General features: G+C 39.3%; 1 protein-coding gene and 1 long non-coding RNA gene across 2 annotated transcripts in view; both read right to left on the bottom strand.

Moving 5' to 3' along the window:
• The window catches only part of LOC107571371 (gastrula zinc finger protein XlCGF57.1-like), a 20,705-nt gene that overhangs the window by 3,634 nt on the left and 529 nt on the right, over positions 1 to 16,542 (bottom strand). Inside the window, exons 2-3 of the mRNA XM_016257691.1 lie at positions 15,631 to 15,773; positions 10,731 to 11,789 (exon numbers count right to left, since the gene is read on the bottom strand). Coding sequence (XP_016113177.1) covers positions 10,731 to 11,789; positions 15,631 to 15,715 — 1,144 coding nt within the window. The 5' untranslated portion in view covers positions 15,716 to 15,773. The remainder of the gene's footprint in view (positions 1 to 10,730; positions 11,790 to 15,630; positions 15,774 to 16,542) is intronic.
• On the bottom strand, positions 6,912 to 8,104 carry LOC107571376 (uncharacterized). Its single transcript, XR_001607176.1, has 3 exons — positions 7,588 to 8,104; positions 7,308 to 7,440; positions 6,912 to 7,226 (listed from the first exon to the last, which is right to left on the bottom strand). It is a non-coding gene; the product is annotated as an uncharacterized lncRNA (long non-coding RNA).

The following is a 16,542-nucleotide window of genomic DNA, read 5'->3' as shown; positions in this document are numbered from 1 at the left end:
CCTGTCCTCTCACTCCGATATTGCTTGTGAGCAGACTGTGCAATCACGATCTCTCCGTGCTTTAAGTAGAAATGATTTCTCTTTGCTCCTGGATTAAACGTTGTCAAAAGTTAATCAACCATTAATGACTTTTTGTAGGATATAAGGTCTTTTATACCGTCATTCTCCTTTTTTGTCATATTTTTGTGCTTCATTTCACTCATTGCACAGATTGTTGTTATATGAAGGGTATGTTTGTCTGTTGTTGTTTGTTCTTCATGTCTGCAAAACCACAATAAAAATAATAAAAAATAAAAATAAAAAATAAAAAAAATGCCTGACCAATGAAAATGCTACTGGAAATTGTATTGGCTGTAAGTGAAATGCACCAGAAAGTCTTTCAACAATCAAAGATGGAACTTTAATTTCTTTACCATGTAAGTTTATGCTAGAAATGTTTCTGAATGGGATATTTGTCTGATTTGTACATACAGATATCCTAGTCTGTCTAACTGCATCACTACATTGCAGTCATTACAGGTCAAAGCCATCTGATGTTCCATTCATCTAAATAAACAACATATATGGCTCTTAAATCACTGCCTATAAAAATTCAGTGTTGTCATATTTTCGAATACAACTGAATTGAGGTCATTTGTTTTATAATTGTATTACTGACTTTGTACTTGTCATTTTTTGTAAATTCAATTCAGTTTGAAATCAAATTTGAAATCAAGCTTCCTGCTGTAAGCTTTTGCAACAAATGTACCCTATTTTAAAGACACAAATACACAGAATGAGCAAATGTTTAAGTTTGAGATTTTTGTAATGGTAATTGATCAATATTTCTATGTATGTAAATAAAAGCCTATATTAAAATCTGTTCATCGTATAAAGCGAATGTGTCCTGAATTGAGGTCATTTGTTTTATAATTGTATTACTGACTTTGTACTTGTCATTTTTTGTAAATTCAATTCAGTTTGAAATCAAATTTGAAATCAAGCTTCCTGCTGTAAGCTTTTGCAACAAATGTACCCTATTTTAAAGACACAAATACACAGAATGAGCAAATGTTTAAGTTTGAGATTTTTGTAATGGTAATTGATCAATATTTCTATGTATGTAAATAAAAGCCTATATTAAAATCTGTTCATCGTATAAAGCGAATGTGTCTTTTTAGAAGACTTGGATTAAACCAATTTCAAAGCTTGAAATAATTTTAAAAATAAAATATTAAAATATCTATATGGCAGTATACAGTATGTGGTAGTTTTGCCAATGGTATTGAATTAATGGTATATTAACCACTCATATCCAACCGTGAATCTGCTATGAGCAAGAGGTGGAGTGGAGGTGCACCACAATAAAACCCCACCCTTTATTCAATATTCCGTTTCACTTGGAAATAACATCACAACACTGAAGTCAGTTGCAACTTCCGGTTCACGGGTACCTTAATATATTTTTCAAGGTATTGAAGTTAGAAATTCCTGTATCATGGCTACTAATTCACATACTTTGTCAATAAGATAAAAGTGGGTTTTGTTCAAAGTAGCTATTCTCCACATAGATCTTTGACATGAATGAATATTTTTTGGTAATTCATTAAATATCGCTGGCTAAAAAGTAACTAGTATCTAGTACGACACAAAATGGGGGGAAATGTTTTCGATTTGAATCCCATTTCCAGCATTTACATACATTTAGGGACTATGGTGATACAAAATCCAGGAAATAATTAAGTTGATTATAATGATAAATTCTGCCAAAAAGAATAGTAGGCTACTAAACTATGTATAAGAAAAAGATGTCTTACTTTCTTTATCGTTTAATAGGGGCCGATCGCCAAGACTTGAGAGAATCATTTTTTAAAAAGTCAAAGTTACCTCTGTAATCCAAAAGGATGGGAAAATTGATAACGCAATAGATACACTACTTATTTGGTACACAGGATGCAAGATTGTCACACAATCTCACAAACATAAAAAAACCCATTTAACTTTAATATAAAGAACATTTTTCATTGTCCGCCATCTATCCAATTCAATCCCATCTCTCTATGTATATCCTAACCATCCACCCTTCTATACTGTCCTGTCTCCTCTTCTCACATGAACGAACCAAACACATGCTTCCTGTACTCATTCGCCAGGATAAACTCCTGGCAAATGTTTTCCTTGCTGACTTTATCCAGTGTTTCTTTGCGAATGACGGACTGCTACATTGTTAATGCGAATCTGCAACATTGTGCTTCTCAGCCAGGTCTTCAACTTCCTCGGAGCACTGAAGCTCCTCTCTAAGAGATAAAAAAAAAGAGCAAAAAATACGGCCCCAAGAAAAGAAGCCTTGGTGTGAAAAAGCAAAGTAAGTCTTGTGTGTGGTGAGGATTTTACATCCTCTGCACCTGGAGAGAAATGGGTTAAATGTGTTTTTTGTGATGGGTGGGCACATGAGTTATGCACCGAAGGATATGAACATTATGCTTGTGGTGTGTGTGATGAAGAGTACGTTGTCGTAATGAGTACAGTTTCTACACGTCGTGCATGCAGTGGTATGTTGAAAATGTTTCCACTTACTGTGAGATGAACAATTTGTTCATTTGTTAGATTTATCATTTGTTTAATAACACTGATTTAAAAAAAAGTTTATATACCTACAGAAACGGAGTGAAAAGATGTCTTACATTTTTGATATTTACCTTGAAAACGTTTATGCAAACCGTAGCAAATGTTTAAATGTGAAAAAAGAAAGTTACATGATTTTGAAATGTTAGCCTATCGGTTCATTAAGTTGAAACCTAGGCATATATACAGGTCGGTTTTTAAAGTTTAAAAAGAAAGCTTGACATAATTTAATGTCTAATCTCCCTTAAATCACACAGTTGAAAAGGTTGAAATGTCTTAATAAATGTTAAGTGACATGTTTTTAATGGACTCTGTGCACAAGCGTAGCGACGAACTTCCGCTGTCGCCAGAAGTCGGGATATCAGCTTCCGGTCAGTGTTTACAAGATGTCTTCCAAGATCTGCCTAAAATAAGCATTAGCGATGTACACCGCATCGTTGATGCCTGGTCCCCTGCTCCAACAAGCAAGCGGAACAAGGGATTCAAACTCTACATATCGAGTTATATCCACAACTACGAGGGTAAGTAGTTTAATCTAATGTGGTGTGCCGACAGCTAGCGGCTAAGCTAGTTAGCGACATGTTTATTTTTTTAGTGTAACGTTAGTATAGAATTATCAGCTGTATTAACTTTCTCACCCTCTCAGTTTCTAATAAAGATCAGGGCACAGGTGAAGTCATTGCCAGGTCATTGTGCTACAGATCCATGAGGAAAGCTGAGAAACCTCACAGTTTGAGTGTATGGTGACGCTAGGACTTATAAACCAACAGTTATAGGCTTGTTACTTTAATAATCCAGCGTTTCTAATGTTCCTGGGGATTTAGCTAAGGTAATTCATGTTTAATATAACTCTTAAGTTAGTACGTAAAATTGACAGGTGAGTATACCTTGCCGGTACCCATTCGGGTTACTGCATGTGTTCTTGTTCATGTTATAACTTTATTTATTCTAACTATTACTTATTAGAACCCGGTGTTCCTGATGTTCCAGAGGATTGAGCTAAGGTCATTCAGGTTTAATGTAACTTTCAAATCTAATGAAAACAGTTTTAGTAGGCAGGTAAGTTTACCTAGCCAGTCCACTCCGGGTAAAATACGTTCTTGTTCAAGTTTTCCTCAACTCAGTGATTCATTTAAGACGTAGGGCCTAATCTAGTGTTAAAGGTATTAGGCTATCATGTTTCAAATAAACGATTATGGATTTTGATCTAAAGCTGTTGTAACATTACACAACATAATCTAATCCAACATATAGAAATACATGACATTTGGTCTGTTTGTATAGAATATTAGATCTAAAATATTTTAAACACAAGATTACGTCCTTGATTAAACTGACCAACCTAAGATAAATAAGTATTTACTATGATATTTTACTTGTGCAGGTGGTACTAAAAGAGTCAAGTCCCGTTGAGCTGATTCAACACAGCTGCACATGTGTTGCTGGAGCAGCATTATGCAACCACTGTGTTGCTTTGCTGTTCCAGTCAGCACATTACTCACAGCTGAATGTGCCAGTGGTCCCTCCTGTGCTAAGCTGTACTGAAGGGGAACAGCAGTGGCACAAGCCCAGAACTTTGGTAAGTTTGCATTATAAGTATAGACCTGTTGGCTATATTTTCGAACTATACTGAACAAAAATATAAATGCAACACTTTTGTTTGAACTCAAAGATCTAAGACTTTTTCTATGTACACAAAAGGCTTATTTCTCTCAAATATTGTTCACAAATCTGTCTAAATCTGTGTTAGTGAGCACTTCTCCTTTGCCGAGATAATCCATCCACCTCACAGGTGTGGCATATCAAGATGCTGATTAGACAGCATGATTATTGCACAGGTGTGCCTTAGGCTGGCCACAATAAAAGGCCACTCTAAAATGTGCAGAACAAAAGTGTTGCGTTTATATTTTTGTTCAGTGTACATTTAATTTCCAACTGTATCCTGAATAACTTGATAGGGTATAAAGCCAGGCCCAGTGGAAAAGATGGTTGTGCTGTCTGCTAAACCAAAGTCTAGAGCAACAACAGAGGGAGTAAGGTAAAAGCTGAATACTGTAGATTTTTTACAATATGTTGCATATTTAAAGTAAAATACCTGTGTGGATATGCCACTTTCCACTTATGAAATTTTATGTTCCACACAGGAGCACACTCTACAAAGGCCTGAGTGGAGATATGCCTGATCTATCTGTCCTTCAGGTAAGTAGGGATAAAACAATATCAAATTTCACAGTACAGTATAATATCCTATCAACCAAAATCTGTATACTAGTATATTAATATGTTTTTATTATCCTTTCCCTTTTGATTAAATGTACTGTGGCCCCTCGATTATGCAAACAAGTATTTTACTTTGAAGAAAAAAAACTATTAAATTGAAATCAATAGGAGAATGTTCACACACGGGTCCTCTATTATGAACTTATGTTACATGCATAATGTGCAATATATTGTGAATAGGAATTACAGGGAAAGTTACAGGTATGATAATTGTGGTTGTTTTATATTATTATATTTAGTGTATTGCTAATCAGTATATTATTATTTCCCAGGTGACAGAGGTATATAAAGATTTCCCTACAGCTGAGGCACCAATGATCTGCAGTATGGGCATCAGCTGTGAAATTCCCCTGGTCGACTCTGCCCTTGGCAAGGTTCAAGCCGGTAGTCCCATGTCCTACCAACAACCTGCAACAGCAAAGAGAAACCTGTCCTTCCATGCTGCCCCACCACGTCCATCTGTGCCTCTTCAGAGTTACCGCCTACAGCGATCCAGTTGCATGTTTGTCTGCACTGAACCACAACAGCTACACCATAGGAGTCTGGAAGTCACCTGGGACATGGCGCACAATTTTGAATTTGCTACCAGGGACCAAAGTTCATGTACTGAATGGCATCAGCTAAGAAGGCATAGACTGACTGCCTCACGTTTCAGGGAGATCTGCCAGGTTCGAGAGAACTCTGAAGAAAACCTGGCTAACCGGATACTGCAAGGAACCTGTCAGACGGCGGCTATGAAGAGGGGGCTCAAATTAGAGGCAGATGCTATCTGGGAATACTGCCAGATGAAAAGGGTGAACCACTACCCCTGTGGATTTGTCATTCATCCCGATGCTCCTTGGCTGGGGGCGTCTCCAGATGGGTTAATCTTTGACCCTTCAGAGCCATGTCAGTTTGGGCTGATTGAGATGAAATGCCCGGATGTTAAAAGCTATGTTGACTGCCCATATCTCAAAATGAAGTCCGGCAAATTGGAGCTACAACAAACACATGCTTACTACTGGCAAGTACAGGGGCAGATGTTAATAACAGGAATGAATTGGTGTGATTTTGTAGTTTCAGATGAGGAAGATGTACTCATTCAAAGAATTTACAGGGACAATGGAGTTTTAGATGTGATCAGAGAGAAAGTAGACAGGTTTTATTTCTATGTCTATTTGCAGAAATGTCTAATGCTTCAGGAGTAGGGCTGCAACTAATGTAAATAAAAACAGTTGTTAATTAATTTAATAGACAATAATAGATAACCAATCAATCAGTTGTGTAATTGTTGCAGCTCTACGCAGGATTGAAATAAAATGCACTTAAATGTATTTTTTTTAACCATTAAAAGTGAAAATTAAAGTTATGATTGAGCACTATAAAAGTTTTTACCCCCCTCAAAAAAGACCAGTCAATTATTACTGTAACTAAATGATTACATTACCATGCCTGTGATTTTTGTGTTTTTTTATTTCGCACCTTTAATTTTTTTACAGAAGATAAATAATATCAAAGGAAATTTACAAAATGTTATTCTTATGAATTATGTATGTTGGACACTGAAAAATAGTTTATACTGATTTAGTTAGAAGAAGATACGGCTACAATATCACACTTCATATCTCCTTTTCTTGACCAGAGGTCCATTTTGGTCATTCGAGAGGAGACAAGCAACTGTGAAGAGTTGGTTTATGCTCCCTGCACCAGAGAGAGGGATAGTGGTGTCAAAGAGTTTATTCTCTTTCACTCTTCTGATTATTCTTTCGACATGCACCCTCAAACGGGCAATGGACTGTGTCTTCAGAACATCCTCCTCTGACATTTGGGCCCACTTGCAGAGGAAGGCAGGATGATGAACATTCCCAGATACAAGGTCATCCACCAAGAATCCTTTGTCCACCATGATGGCCATGTCAGGCGTTAAGAGCGATGTAATCCCTGACTGACGAAATACCTCCCTGTCACTCATGGAATTTTCAAAGAGCACCAACACAAACGTAAGGGCTCCATGAGGGGACATGCCCACCATAGACTTAAAGGTGCAGTGGGACTTATAGGTTGAGAATACTTCGCTCTGAAGGAGCAAGGATGAAGGTGTTTGACACCGTATCTCTGTACAGTCAAGGATTACTTGCGTGTCGCTGTAAATGCCCTCAAAGTCATGTGGAAGACTGGCCTTCACAGCTGCAGGAGACATCTATATACAGACCGAGCCCAGTAAGCTGTAGAGGAAGTTGGCCCAGGTAATGATGATTCGGGTGACTGTTGTTCGGTGGATATCTGTGACTCAATTCTCTCTGGGTACAGCCAGTGGATAGGTATGTGAGGAAGAGAAAGAGCTAATCTATCGGTAGCAGTTTCTGGGGGAGACATGCTTAATGAGTGTTAATTCAAAACCATCCTTTTCATGCTTAGGGGTGTGGGGGGCTGTTGGTACTTACAGTTGGTCTGGTTAAAGGGCTTTCAGTTGTTGTGCTAGTGGCATCGGTTTTCTTTGACCTGGTGACTAACTATTTTGGCTGTTGCTGCCTCGATCAGGTTCAAAACGCCATCAGATGCTCGTATGAGAAGAATCTAAAATACAGTATTACAATTGAAATCAGTTGTCTTGTCATACGTGCTCAAGAATATGATTGACAAAGATGACAAAGAGAAAATAATTACTTGGCCAGTTAATCAGTAAACAGTTATGAGTAGATGTTGATATTACAACTATCTTACCTGGTGTAAAATCTGATGTCTTCAGGTGACGAAGCAAACCGTTTAAGTCCAAAGGAGTGATGAAGATGAAATGTTTGGAGCTGCCCTCTCAGCGTCTCGATTTCGCTCAACGCATCTTCATACTGCTCCCGGTCCACACATACAGTACGGCTGGCCCCGTAGTCGTGGTCCACGACCATCGGAACCATGACGGGATGACCGATGTGCTCCACAGGCCCCGCCGAGTCAGGTCCCGGACTTGGCGGTCGAGAACGGCGTTCCCAAACACCGGCCCGTGACTTCGTAGTGTAGCTATTCCACTCGAATAATGATGGGACAGAGCCTGCTGCTAAAACCCATCTACCCTTAGCAGTAGTGTGGATTTCATTATCTTGAAAATGTCGGCTGCATACCTTGGTGTGGGGGGGGTCACCGAAAATCCCACCCTCCTTATTTTGTGCAGCCACTGCACACGAAGGCTGGTCTTCTTGGGGAAGCGGTGGAAGCTCAAATGTCTGTTATACAGACCTGAAGCCGAGCAAAGTGGCACACAGCAGTGATTCGTAGATTATATTTATTTTTTCATACAGCAGCACTCATCTTGTTTGTTTACGGATGCGGATGAAGACAGGAAGTAAACCGGAAACTGATATCCCGACTTCTGTTAACAGCGGAAGTTCGTCGCTACGCTTGTGCACAGAGTCTATTGGTCTACATTGTAATAAGAAATTTAAATTTTATTGAACCAGTTTGCTAATGTTGCAAATTAATCCATTTGTCTACACTCAAGAGTATCGTTTTAATAAATTAATAAATGGACATACTGTGCTATGTAGAATAAAAAATGTAGAGTTGAGTACTATGAGGAAATATACTACAATTTAAACTAAACTGAATTTGAATTGATTGTGTGAAATCTGACTCTTCCAGCAAAGCCACGCGTTTCCACCGCTGGAACTTTCTCCAGGAACTAGGGACTTTGGGCCGGTACTCGGTGTGTTTCCACCGCAGGAACCAGGATCTAAATAAGTTCCGGGTAAAAAAAAAATTGCCCCTCAGCATGTCTCTGCTCGCGAGGTAGTACTTTTTCAAAGGTCCGGAACTTTCAGGGGCGGGACTTGGGCGCTAAACATGCTGATTGGTTGGGTTCACGCAGCATTGTGATTTCAACCACCATTTATTTGGATAATTTTCAAAATATTACCGTTATTGTGTCATGAAATGTAGTTTTAAAAGTATTTCAGGTGAGAATGTAGTTGTTTAAAACTCAAAACTGCAGTTTATTTATAAAGACAGCGCCTTCATATTTCCCCATGAGCTGATTCGCTACAACATCTACTTCCGGAAGGCCAAATAAAGTGCTTTTGCTTTCGCCTAGAAACACACAGCGTCTCCCTGACATGCTGCTTCAACACTAACTGCGGTTAACTAACTGCAATAACATGTATTGTATATAATCGACCAATTGGGGCGCGTGAGAAGGTGAGATCTACAGAGAACGATCAAAGCGACGCAAATACGCGTTTTTGTTCGTTCGTTCGACTTGAAGCGTCGCTGCGCACCGATCATTGAATTGACACCAAAGTACAGCGAGAACGATTCGAAAGCACAAGGAACCGTCTGCTCTGCTCTCTATAGCGCTTCTGAATCTCATACAGTGATCGATCTGCACAGTGCAAACCGCCAAAACCTGGATATTTTAGGCAATATAGAAATCCTGGCAAGAACACGTTCCGTAACAAAGGCCTGTATGGTAACCCTTTGTGCACAGCCGCCATTGTAGACTACTCTCCTAGGTTCAGGGAACAATCCTCCATAAAATGCACTGCACACACTCTAAAGTGTTGTAAATACAACTTAACCACTGATTTCTAGTTGTGCTCATTTGGAAGGCCAAACAAAGTATTTTCGCTTTCGCAACGAAACACACAGCATCTCCAGGACATGGCGGCGGCGACAACAATACTACAGCGAGAATAAAAGTTACACCTTCTTTATTTGCATATACATATTATGCAAATCTTCCCACACAGTGACGTAGATTTGTGGGACGTGTTTGAATGAGGCATTTTAGGAAGGCGTGGCTGAGTCTTAACTTTTATAAAGAGTATCTCTTTGGCTTTGAGACTTTAATCTTTAAGCAAAGGAAAACATGAAATCACATCATATTTAACATTATTAACATACCTTTAAGGTCCTATATAGCATTTTCAAAGCATGGTTCTTTATGGAACCCTATGAAAAGAGTTCTATTTAGCACCAAAAAAGCGTTCTGCTATTGTTAGAAGCTGAAGAACCCTTTTCTGGAACGGTTTAGAACCATTTATCTTAAGAGTGCATGTGAAAGATGTCTCTCGAGAATGAATATTTTCATGCCAGTTAAGGCGTCTCTTGTCTGTAAATCTGTCCATAATGATGATAATTAAAACAGTTCTCTCTTGAGTGAAGCCTCATGTGGTAAGTAAGGGTTGTTTCACATGTAGTTTCATGTGAGCCTTAAGATTTCCTTTTTGTGAGAAGCTCTTTCCACACAGTTTGCAGGTTTAACTACAGGTGACTTTTCATGTGTGAATCAAGGGTTGCTTTACGTCTAAAACACTTTCCACACTGATCACATGGAAACGGCTTCTCTCCATTGTGAACGACCATGTGAATCTTAAGAGATCTTTTCCGCGAGAAGCTATTCCCACACAGTTTGCAGGTAAAAGGTTTCTCTCCAGTGTGACTTCTCATGTGGGAATTAAATTGTGCTTTATGTGTGAAGCTCTTCCCACACAGACTGCAGGTAAAAGGTTTCTCTCCAGTGTGAAGCCTCGTGTGTATCTGAAGGCTTATGTTCTGATTGAAATTCTTTCCACAGTGAGTGCAGGTGAATGGTTTCTCTCCAGTGTGGATTCTCATGTGAACCTTGAGGTTTGCTTTAAATCTGAAACTCTTTCCACAGTCATGGCACGTGGAAGATCGAGAATGAATTTTTTCATGCCAGTTAAGGCGTCTCTTGTCTGGGAATTTCTGTTCACACTGATGACAATTAAAACAGTTCTCTCTTGAGTGAATCCTCATGTGGTAAGTAAGGGTTATTTCACGTGTAAAACATTTTCCACACTGAGCACACATGAAAGGCTTCTCTCCTGTATGAGTTATTATGTGAGCCTTAAGATTACCTTTTTTGGAGAAGCTCTTCCCACACAGTTTACAGGTGAAGGGCCTCTCTCCTGTGTGATTTCTCATGTGGGCATTAAGGGTTGATTTATTTGAGAAGCTCTTCCCACACAGCTTGCAGGTGTAAGGACTCTCTCCAGTGTGAGTTTTCATGTGCGAAACAAGGGTTGCTTTATGTCTGAAAGATTTTCCACACTGATCACATGGAAATGGCTTCTCTCCAGTGTGAACGACCATGTGAATCTTAAGAGATCCTTTGCGTGAGAAGCTATTCCCACACAATTTGCAAGTGAAGGGCCTCTCTCCTGTTTGATTTCTCATGTGGGCATTAAGGGTTGATTTATTTGAGAAGCTCTTCCCACACAGCTTGCAGGTGTAAGGACTCTCTCCAGTGTGAGTTTTCATGTGCGAAACAAGGGTTGCTTTATGTCTGAAAGATTTTCCACACTGATCACATGGAAATGGCTTCTCTCCAGTGTGAACGACCATGTGAATCTTAAGAGATCCTTTGCGTGAGAAGCTATTCCCACACAATTTGCAAGTGAAGGGCCTCTCTCCTGTTTGATTTCTCATGTGGGCATTAAGGGTTGATTTATTTGAGAAGCTCTTCCCACACAGTTTGCAGGTGCAAGTTCTCTCTCCAGTGTGAGTTTTCATGTGTGAAACAAGGGTTGCTTTATGTCTGAAACACTTTCCACACTGATCACATGGAAACGGCTTCTCTCCAGTGTGAATGACCATGTGACTCTTAAGAGATCCTTTGCGTGTGAAGCTATTCCCACACAATTTGCAGGTAAAAGGCTTCTCTCCAGAGTGACTTCTCATGTGGGAATCAAGGTGTGCTTTATTTGTGAAGGTCTTCCCACACAGATTGCAGGTAAAAGGCTTCTCTCGATGGCAGGTGAAGTATCTGTTAGATTCAGTCTTCAGAACTTCTTTGTGTGGTGAAGTTGTTTCAGACTGTATGGATATTTCCACATTCATGAAATCATGTCTCTCATATTGATCTTTCTCTTCTATCATTGTAAGTTCTTGCCTCTCTTCTTTTAGTGTCATCAGGTCTAAAGCAACAACAAAAAACAAATACAAGTTAATAGCAGAGTATTGGCTAAAACCAACAGACATTAAAACATAAAAACCAAAATTTTCCAACAAAACTGGGTTATAATAGACTAGTCACTCCTGGTCCTAGGGACCCACCTCTCTACTCATTTTGTTTGTCTCCCTTATTTGACAAACCTGATTCAGATCACCAGCTCATTAGGGGAGAGCTCCATCAACTCAGTGTATCAGATAAGGGAAACATACAAAATGTGCAGAGTGGTGGGTCCCCAGGACCAGGATTGAAACCCATTGTTAGAGACCAGTCCTGAATCTGTCATTAATGTCAATAAGCACTAGCACGGTTTAGGTTTCCTATATCTATCCAACTGCTAATACTTTATGTAAACGAATAGACATTTCATCAAACTCAAGTATGGAGTGCATCAGGGCTCAGTATTAGGTCCTCTGCTTTTCTCCTAGTATATGCTGACTTTGAGGGACATTATCATTAGAGCTCACAATGTTATGCCAATGATACATTTTAAAATTTCGTGACAAAACTGCACAACTGTCAGAACTATTGATCATGTTGTGTGTGCTTTTTTCTTCTTTATCTTTTTTATTTCATGATTTTAACTTCTCCTTTATTAACTCTTTCATACGTGAGTTTAAATTATTTTAGTTGAGCCCCCAGCCTAGGCGACCATTATTTTAGAATGTATCGCCTTATTGTTTCCATGGCAAAGTGTTATGCTTGTCATGTGACACACCGTAGCCACAATAGCATCGTATGACAGATGTACCGCTTTTATTTTGTTTTTCCTTTTATATTATAAATTCACACACGCGCTCACTATTATGATGAAATATTTGATATTCTGATTCTCAAATATGTGCAAGTAAATGTATTTGGTAGTTTAAACACTTTTATAATGACCATGGTAGTTGATCTATACCGGGTTTTGGGCGCTGCCATGTTAGTTCGCACTGAATCCGAGCTGTGGGATTTTTCAACACGTATATTCATCCTCTCCTACCGAAAGACATTAAAGTAAGTCTCCGGTAAACTGGGAGAAGAGTAGAGTAAACTTTATAGTTACCTACCCAATGTGTATATGATATCAATAAAACATGTCGTTAGATTATATTTGTAAGGATCATTATTGCCACTTCCAGTGTGTATTTGAACAAACTGTAAATTGATTTTTTTTTGCTAGTACTTGTGTGTATTTAAATGTCTGGAACTTAAAATAAGCATTATATGGTTGAAAGCACTGGATAGTTGTGATATGACAAGCACTCAGTGCGTCTGATCTGGCTCCGCGCCAGCTAAAGCGTGAAAGCAGATTTGAATTCAGCATGTGATGCACTGAACGTTCTAATCACACCGGTGTGATCGTACGCTCGAGGGACCAGCCTAGAGTGATCATACCAGTGTGATTATGTCTTAAAGGGTTAAAAGTGGGCAAGCACCAAATGTACAGAGCAGGGCCATCCTCGGCTGACACGGGCCTTGGTGCGAAATAGAGTTTGGGGGCCTCGGTCCAAAGGACGGCCCTGGTACAGACTTTCATTGTAGGTGAAGTAGAGAAGGACCCTGCTTCTATCAATCCAGTCTCCCCAGATACTCCACAGTCCACTACTGCCCTTCCAAAACCCCTTGGCCTTAGTCCACTGATCCCAGTCTGGTAGTGTCTGTGGTCCCAGAGCTCCCAAATCCAGTGGTCTCAAGTCTGGTGGTTACTAAGCTAGACTCATGAATCTACACACTCTAGAATGGACCACCTCCTTCCAGGTTACTTCATCTCCACTGGTCTTGTGCAGCCTTATGGCTTTTTTATGTCTGCTGGTACCACCCAGCCTTCTGATTTCTGCTTCCCAACCATGGGAAGTCATCCAAAGCCCCATTATCCTCCACTGGCTACACGCAGCTTCCCAGTCATGAGCTCAGTCTAGGTGCTCAGATTCCTCGGCTCCACCTTGGTCTGTTGACTCATCGGCTCCATTTTCTTTTGGCTCCACTGTTGTCCATCATTCCACATACTCAGTATTCATATCGGCTCCAATACTGCCCTTTTCTGCTGGATCGGGACTGATCCAAATCCAATATTGTGTGTTAACTATTCTGTGTTATTGTTAAACCCCACAAAAGGCACAAAGTAAAAGCACCATCAATTTTTTCAAGTGTTCTGAAGCCCGTTCCTAGTTTAATGGGAAGTACAGATGAATATTTAAGTTGCTAAATTCAAGTTCACGTAAACTGTCCTCTGCGGCTGTCTGCCATCCTCCATTCAGCATTCAAACTGTGTGTTGCATTCAATTACAACAGTCAAAACGATGAAACTGTCTAAGATGACTATTCCTATTATTATACTTGATCTGTAGATAAAGATCAGTGGTTTTGCATAAAAATATTTCATATCTTGCTGGAGTTTAGTGCTGTTTCTAAATCATGTTACTTTCTACTAGGTGTCTGTTTGTTCACAACACTGGAGTAGACAGCACTATTATGAATTGTTCTTGATGTGCACAGTAACTGAAATTTACAAGAAAAGGCTCAATAAATTATTTCACAGTTATAATTAGTGTTGGGGAGTAACACTGATTTAAAGTTACACTTTAGGATTTTAAAAGTCTTGACAGTAATCAGTGTTGAGTGCTACTGTAAGATTAATCCTGCCTGGTTTACATGTTTGAAAATGTTTCACTTTAATGCTGCATTCCTGACAACTCAAAATTCTTATTTTTCCCAACTCCTACTTGGAAATAATGTCTAGAACGGTGCTTGAAGTCAGACATCCGACCTGTGAACTCGGGGCAGATCGATCAACCCCGACCTCAGCGAGACTGCTTCCAGCAAGCATAAAGTTACTGTAGTGTTGACCTCAAAGTTAAAAACATTAATAATAAGATTTATTTTTGCTTATATTTAACTTTTTGTTTTCAAAATGAACAGAAACATTTTCTTGTTTTTGGAATAATTGACACAAAAAGAGGAAACACTCTCATTGTGTCATGGCGGCATCATGTGGTCAATGTGTATTTGACCGTTGATTGACTGGAACTACTCATTGAGGTTGGAACATTTAAAATCAAATGTTTCCACATCCGACTTTGGCTGCGTTTACACTTGGCATTAATATGCGATCACCTGACTTCTCTATCTGGATAACCGATTGGATCTGTCGTTCCCGCGGAATATTTAAATATGTCTGCAGATGATGGCCCTGTGCAAAGTCGACCTGAAGTGGTTGGTTTTCTTTTGAAAACCATTTTCAGTCGCGGTAAATTTAACAAAGGAAAATAACTACGAGTCTCACTAGTTCAGGAGAGAGGGGGCGGGGTTTTGCATGATGTCGCCCTGAGAATGCAGACACGATGGCTGGATTGTGTTTACATTACACTGAGATCCGATCACAATGCGTCCTCGACTACCTCTAGAGCAGGACACGCTGATCGGACAACATTCCAATCAGAAGCACATTTACACTTGTCTTTTCAATGTGTATGTGGACAACATCCGGATACAGGTCGCATGTTAATGCAAAGTGTAAACACATCCTTTGTCTCATATGCAGCATAAAAGCAGTGCTGTCTCTTTAAAAATCTGTTGCACATTATGTGGATTTGACAAGTCCAATTTTCTCCCCATTCTTTATCGTCATTTAGGATTGCTCATTTAAGATTGTTCAACTCACTCGACAAAAATGGTCATTTTGTGTGTTTTTGTCCGGTATTTGTCTGGGCAGCATGAGGACCCACTCCATGTCAAATGAAACAATATGATTCATTTCTGTAGAGCTGGACATTTTAATAAGGATCAAATGAGTGAGTTCAGGTTTGAGAATGAAAACCAACCTGTTGGTTCCTCAGTATCTTCATGTTTGTCTCTGAATGCTTCTTCAATCTTCAGGTCTTCACTCTCCTCTTTAATAAACGCCATCTTTACAATAGTGTGTCATGTGGATCTCAGTCGCTTCACCAGCAACTGGACACTTTTCCTGTTTAAGATGAGAATAAATAACAGAAAGAAAAATAAATCTAAAATAAATATTAAAGTGCATCTCAATCAGATCCCAAGTTACTGCACTGTGAGCCAGTCAGAGTGATAGCTAATGGTCTTAAATGACCTGATTAGACACAAACAAAAGACAAAAAACAGCATTTATGTTTTACATTTGGTATTAGGTTACGGTTGCCAATCGTTCTGTATAATACAGAATCGTCTCGTATTTAAGGCATCAAAAACGTGTTTCATATGAAAGCCATATGGAATACAGTTTGTCCCGTATTCACAGACATACACCATAGCCATATTATTCTAATGCTGAAATGTTTATTTTTCATGAACAAACAGAATTTCATGTCTGAAATAAGCTTTTAAAGCGGTCATATGATGCGATTTCATTTTTTCCTTTCTCTTCGGAGTGTTACAAGCTCTTGGTGCATAAAGAAGATCTGTAAAGTTGCAAAGACTAAAGTCTCAAATCCAAAGAGATATTCTTTATAAAAGTTAAGACTTGTCCACGCCTACCTAAAATGGCTCGTTCTAACACGCCCCCAACATATCTACATCACTATGTGGGAAGATGTTCACGCAAAGAAAGAAGGCGTAACTTTTATTCTCGCTGTAGTATTGTTGCGCCCGCCGCCATGTCGTGAAGACGCTGTGTGCTTCGTTGTGAAAGCGAAACTACTTTGTTTGGTCTTCCAAAAGAGGACGATATCTGCTTCGTCATGCCTGGAGCTGATCCGTGCTGGTCGCTGAGG

The sequence above is a fragment of the Sinocyclocheilus grahami genome, unplaced genomic scaffold, assembly GCF_001515645.1.
Source record: "Sinocyclocheilus grahami isolate Dianchi unplaced genomic scaffold, SAMN03320097.WGS_v1.1 scaffold1587.1, whole genome shotgun sequence".
Classification (NCBI taxonomy): Eukaryota; Metazoa; Chordata; class Actinopteri; order Cypriniformes; family Cyprinidae; genus Sinocyclocheilus; species Sinocyclocheilus grahami.
This window is presented reverse-complemented; position numbering and strand designations above follow the sequence as displayed.